The 6,287-nt window shown below is 51.6% G+C and overlaps 1 protein-coding gene across 1 annotated transcript; it reads left to right on the top strand.

The window, feature by feature from the left end:
• Positions 1-3,333: 3,333 nt before the first annotated feature.
• On the top strand, positions 3,334-4,210 carry LOC119974529 (nucleosome assembly protein 1-like 1). The gene has a single exon (XM_038813486.1). It carries the CDS (start codon positions 3,497-3,499, stop codon positions 3,836-3,838), a length of 342 nt encoding a protein of 113 aa, XP_038669414.1. The 5' UTR covers positions 3,334-3,496; the 3' UTR covers positions 3,839-4,210.
• Positions 4,211-6,287: the final 2,077 nt, after the last annotated feature.

Genomic DNA, 6,287 nt, shown 5'->3' with positions numbered 1-6,287 from the left:
TGGGAGGACCGTCATTTTGATTGACTGCACCCTCCCCGCCAGCGACAACGGTACCATGTCCCACCTCTTAAACTCCTCCTCCATCTGTTCCACCAGCCTGGAAAAGTTCAACTTGTGGAGGGTCCCCCAGTTCCTTGCCACCTGCACCCCTAAGTACCTAAAGCTCTTTCCTGCTCGCTTGAAGGGGAGTCTCCCAATACCCTCTCCCTGGTCCCCCGGGTGTATCACAAAAACCTCGCTTTTGCCCAAATTTAATTTGTACCCCCGAAAAGTCCCCAAACTCTGCTAATAGTTCCATTATCTCCGGCATTCCCCCTTCTGGGTCTGCCACGTACAGCAGTAGATCATCCGCATACAGCGATACTCGATGTTCCTCCCCTCCCCTAGTCAGTCCTCTCCACCCCCCTGAACCCCTCAGTGCCATCGCCAACGGTTCAATCGCCAGTGCGAAAAGTAGGGGGGATAGGGGACATCCCTGCCTGGTCCCTCGGTGGAGCCCGAAATACTCCGACCTCCTCCCGTTTGTCACTACACTCGCCGTCGGGGCCGAGTAGAGCAACTTCACCCACTTAATAAACCCTTCACCAAACCCAAACCGTTTCAACGTCTCCCACAGGTACTCCCACTCCACCCTATCGAATGCCTTCTCCGCGTCCAGTGCTACCACTATCTCAGCCTCCCCCTCCACTGCCGGCATCATAATTACATTCAGCAATCTCCGCACGTTCGTGTTGAGCTGCCGCCCCTTCACGAACCCCGTCTGGTCCTCATGGATTACCCCTGGCACACAATCCTCTATTCTAGCTGCCAGGATCTTTGCCAGCAACTTGGCATCCACGTTCAGAAGCGAGATAGGCCTGTAGGACCCGCACTGCACGGGGTCTTTATCCCGCTTCAATATCAGGGAGATCAGAGCCTGCGACATTGTCGGGGGCAGAACCCCCCCCTCTCGCGCCTCATTAAAGGCTCGTACCAGTACCGGTCCCACCAAGTCCACATTTTTCTTATAGAATTCCACCGGGAACCCATCTGGCCCCGGCGCCTTCCCCGCTTGCATCTGACCTATTCCCTTGACTAGCTCCTCTAGCCCTATTGGCGCCCCCAGCCCTTCTACCAGCCCCTCCTGGACCCTTGGGAACCTCAATTTGTTTAGGAAGTCCTCCATTCCCCCTCTCCTTGTCGGCGGCTCAGACCGATACAACTCCTTGTAAAAATCCCTGAAGACCCCGCTCACTTCTTGCCCCTTCTGCACTACCTTCCCGCCCCTCTCCTTCACTCCCCCAATCTCCCTAGCCGCATCTCGTTTGCGAAGCTGGTGTGCCAGCATCCTGCTCGCCTTTTCCCCATACTCATAGACCGCGCCCTGTGCCCTTCTCCACTGCGTCTCTGCCTTCCTGGTGGTCAGCAGGTCGAACTTGACCTGCAGGCTGCGCCGTTCTTCCAGCAGCCCCTCCTCTGGTGCCTCCGCATATCTCCTATCCACTTCCAATAGCTCCCCCACCAGCCTCTCCCTCTCCTGCCTCTCCTTTCTTTCTCTATGCGCCCTTATGGAGATCAGCTCTCCCCTGATCACTGCCTTCAGGGCCTCCCAGACCATCCCCACCTGCACCTCACCCGTGTCATTCAAGTCCAGATAGCTCTCAATGCTCTTCCGGACCCTTTTACACACCTCGTCGTCCGCTAACAGCCCCACATCCAGCCGCCACAGCGGGCGCTGGTCCCGCGCCTCCCCCATTTCCACATCCACCCAATGCGGTGCATGATCAGAGATCGCAATGGCCGAGTACTCAGCTTCCCGTACCCTCGGGATCAGCCCCCTGCTCAACACGAAGAAATCGATTCTGGAGTACACTCTATGGACGTGGGAGAAAAAGGAATACTCCCTCGCCCTCGGCCTACCAAACCTCCATGGGTCTACTCCTCCCATCTGCTCCATGTACCCCCTCAGCACTTCTGCCGCTGCCGGCCTCCTATTGGTCCTTGCGCTCGATCTGTCTAGCCCGGGGTCCAGCACTGTGTTAAAGTCCCCCCCCATGATCAAGCCCCCTGCCTCCAGTCCCGGAATGAGGCCCAATAGGCGCCTCATAAAACCCGCGTCATCCCAGTTCGGGGCATATACGTTGACCATCACCACTTTCTCCCCCTGCAGCTTACCCTTCACCATCACATACCTACCCTCCTTATCCGCCACCACCTCCTCCGCCACGAACGACACCCTCTTTCCCACCAGAATCGCCACCCCCCGGTTCTTTGCGTCCAATCCAGAGTGGAACACCTGTCCCACCCACCCCCTTCTCAGGCGAACCTGGTCCACTACCTTCAAATGGGTCTCCTGTAACATTGCTACATCAGCCTTCAGTCCCTTCAGGTGTGAGAATACCCTTGATCTCTTGACCGGCCCATTCAACCCCCTCACGTTCCAAGTGATCAGCCGGGTCGCGGGACGACCCGCCCCCTTCCCCTGCCGATTAGCCATGTCCTGTTCCCTGCTCGCCCCGGGTCGACCCTCCCCTTCTGACCCGCTCCCCATGGCGATGTCCCCCTCCCCCCACCTCTCCAGTCCTCCACTTCCCGTTTCTGGTCTTTTCAGCAGCAACCCGGTGTCCCTCCCTAACCCCCCTCCCCCCCCCCAGGCTAGGACCCCTCCTAGCCGCGATGTACCCTCCATCGTACTCCCGTAAGTCAGCTGGTTCACGCTGACCCGGCTGCTCCTGCCCCACTCCGACTCCCCCCGGCTCGGGGGAGTTTGAAACATTTTGGCGGCAACATGAAAGAAAACGCCAGCGCCATCAGCACTGTGTCACATAAGAAATGTGGTCTCAGTGCGGGCAGCCATTTTAAGCGGCCAACATGAGCCGCCATCTTATGCCAGGAATGTGGCAACCGACATGCTCCACGGCAATGTCCAGCATATGGAAAAGTATGTTCCAGGTGTGGCCGTATGAACCATTTTACGAAACAACGTTTTTTGCGTGCTACAGTGGACCAAATCAGATCAGGTAATGCAATTGATGCCTCCGGACAAACAGTTCTTCATTGATCTCATTTCAACCTAGGACGAGAAGAGTCCGACCAATAAAAGTGAAGAAGTCCTTCTGAAACGTTGTGACGAAAGTAAGGACAAACCTGATGCCATCGAAACCAGATGGAAAACTTGAGTGTGGATGAACGACAAATTGGTAAAATGTGACCTCGACATGGGAAAGAGGGCCAACCTCCTCAGTCTGTCCGATTTGCACGGGCTGCACGTTAAGCCGAAAGTTATCGATCAGCCGAGACTACTCATAGACTACAGTGGGAAGGAGATTGAGACGCTGGTGAATGTGAGCTTGAATTAAGCGTGCACGACACAACGTATATGTTACCATTTTTCATTGTGGACATGAAAAGTGGGTCGATCATAGGAGCGGATGCATGTGAGGCCCTGAACTTAGTTGAGTGGCTGTACGTTCCAGACAGCGAGTGGCCAGATGAATAGGACAAATCTCAACGAGATATGCTGATGCAGTCAATCGATGAGAAACAAGCAAATGTCCAGGCGGAAGACGACAATTCAGATGATGAGATTGAAGAGCCAAAGGGAACTCCACACTTCTGGTTAACAGTCTTCAAGAACATGTATGTACTCAGTGGTATGATCCAGGAGTATAATGAGTCCGTATTAAAGCATCTGCAAGAAGTGAATGTTAAATGTTCAGAGCGTGAACAGCCAATGAACTTCACTCTGGAGTTTAAGTTTAAGCCAAATGAGTATTTTACAAATGAGGTGATTACGAAAGTGTACCAGGTGGAATTGCGGCCCGACAAGCTTGAATTCTCATTCTTTGATGAACCATAAATCACGGAATGCACAGGGTGCCAGATTGACTGGAAGAAAGGAACAAATGTCACACTGAAAACCATTAAAATGAAGCAGTAGCACAAGGGTTGGAGTAATCACAAAACAGTGACAAAAACAAATGATTCATTCTTTAATTTCTTCAGTCCTCCTGAAGTTCCAGAGCGTGGAGTGTTAAATAAAAGTTCTGCAGTGAGACTCGCTGCTTTGAAATTGGTCGCCACCTGCGTGAACACACAATTCCGTGGTCAATGTTGTATTTTATAGGAGAAGTCTTTGCAGATGACACTGACTCTGATGATGAATGCTACGATGGTATCTACGAAGAGCATGAATACGATGATGAAAGTAAAGGCTCGGAGGGTGAGCCAGATGAGGATGACTATGAAATGCTAGTAAGGTTGTTTTGTGGGAGTGATGGTGAACTAGATGAGGAAGCCCGTGAAGCGCTGCTCCGGCAGTTTGGCAGGAATGACGAGGTGGTCACAAGGGACGCCCAGTCTGCGCAGGGCACCGAGAAGTGTGAAAGCTCTGAGATGGCGCAGGCAGAGATTGGAAGTGAGATTGCTGTAGCATACACCTTGGAGGAAACGACTCAGCTGTGAACAAACTAAAAGCGGAAGATATTAACATAGAACATAGAACAGTACAGCACAGAACAGGCCCTTCGGCCCTCGATGTTGTGCCGAGCAATGATCACCCTACCCAAACCCACGCATCCACCCTATACCCGTAACCCAACAACCCCCCCTTAACCTTACTATTAGGACACTACGGGCAATTTAGCATGGCCAATCCACCTAACCCGCACATCTTTGGACTGTGGGAGGAAACCGGAGCACCCGGAGGAAACCCACGCACACACGGGGAGGACGTGCAGACTCCGCACAGACAGTGACCCAGCCGGGAATCGAACCTGGGACCCTGGAGCTGTGAAGCATTTATGCTAACCACCGTGCTACCGTGCTGCCCCATATAATACCCATTCTGGAGAAGCTGGCTCCAGAGGAATATTAAATGGCCTCACGTCTCTGAAATGGTTCCTGTAGTGGAGTCCCCAATACTCGAGGCCACTCCGCCAAAAGATGAGTTAGAGGAGCAGATGGCTATATTGGTATGTAGTTCTCTGATGACGGACGATACGTATATAATATCACAAGACGAGGATGAGCCATGACCTTGGTTCTTCAGGATCAGATAACATATGCATTGTAATTCCGAGTGACGAGGAGCCATCACTTGGGGCTCAATGTAGGGACAGCACCCAACGTTGGGGATACTAGAGTGTGGTTCTCTGTAGCCAACCATTGAAGGTACAGACTTGACCATGACCGTACAATCCCTCGGAACTGTGCCAACACAAAACGGTTCAGCAGACGATCCACAAACAACCGCTCCCACGGCGCAGGCCAACAGCAAGATGGGTGCTACCAAACCCAAGTGAAAACGTGGAGCAGTCACAAAGTCAGTCACAAAATCATTCTCAAAACAAAAAAGAGGAAGAGAAGCAGAGTGGGGGATACAGTGAGTCCCACTGATGATGGCAAGCAAGAAGACATCGGCAGTGTGGCCGACCAGCCAGAGAATACACAATGGCATTGCTGCCTCATGGCGCCGAGGTCCCAGGTTCGATCCCGGCTCTGGGTCACTGTCCGTGTGGAGTTTGCACATTCTCCCCGTGTCTGCGTGGGTTTCGCCCCCACAACCTAAAAATGTGCAGGCTGGGTGGATTGGCCACACTAAATTGCCCCTTAATTGGAAAAAATGAATTGGGTACTCTAAATTTATAAGAAAAAAGAGAATACACAATGAAGCTACAGCAAAAAGCATCGCGTAAGGATACGAAAGAAGCTGGTGACCCCGAAGCCGATGACCCAGACATGGTCAGCAAGAACACATCATGTCAAAAGGCCAAGACACAAAAGACCGGCATGGAAACCAGTCTTCCAGAAAGCTGACAAGAGCCCAGATGATCAGCGGGATGATCCTGTTGAAGATGCAGAATGGGATGTGCACAAAGAACACACTTAGCAGGAATATCATGTGAACTAAAGCACAGTTAAATATTTATATTCATGCCACATGTGTTAAATAATGATACCAATCATGTTTTGTATATAAATGTTAACATTGCCAAAGGAAGGGGGATGTGGTGATAGGCCTGTGAATAATATTATACATAGTTAGCAATGCGACCTCCAACCAGCTGGTGGCGTCAGACATCAGTCATGTGGCATCCGATTCTCGCCAGTTGGCAGTAAGGCGTATAACAGGATAGTCGCACATAGGGTAGTTCCAGGAGAGGTCACAAAACTCAAATAGTAACCTCGTTGTATAGCATTCTGTTTGTTATCTTTCCATCAATAAATTTGTTCATCAATAAATTTCATTCTAGTTAAGTCACTGTGACAATATGTATTTTGTAAGGATAATGAAGGGTTAACAATTT

Source organism: Scyliorhinus canicula, chromosome 12, assembly GCF_902713615.1.
Source record: "Scyliorhinus canicula chromosome 12, sScyCan1.1, whole genome shotgun sequence".
NCBI lineage: Eukaryota > Metazoa > Chordata > Chondrichthyes > Carcharhiniformes > Scyliorhinidae > Scyliorhinus > Scyliorhinus canicula.
Note: the sequence above shows the minus strand (reverse complement) of the source record. Positions and strands in the feature narration are given on the sequence as shown.

What these genes read in the sequence shown, in the direction of transcription:
- LOC119974529 (XM_038813486.1), top strand. Translation starts at nt 3,497, where the DNA reads ATGCTGATGCAGTCAATCGATGAGAAACAAGCAAATGTCCAGGCGGAA.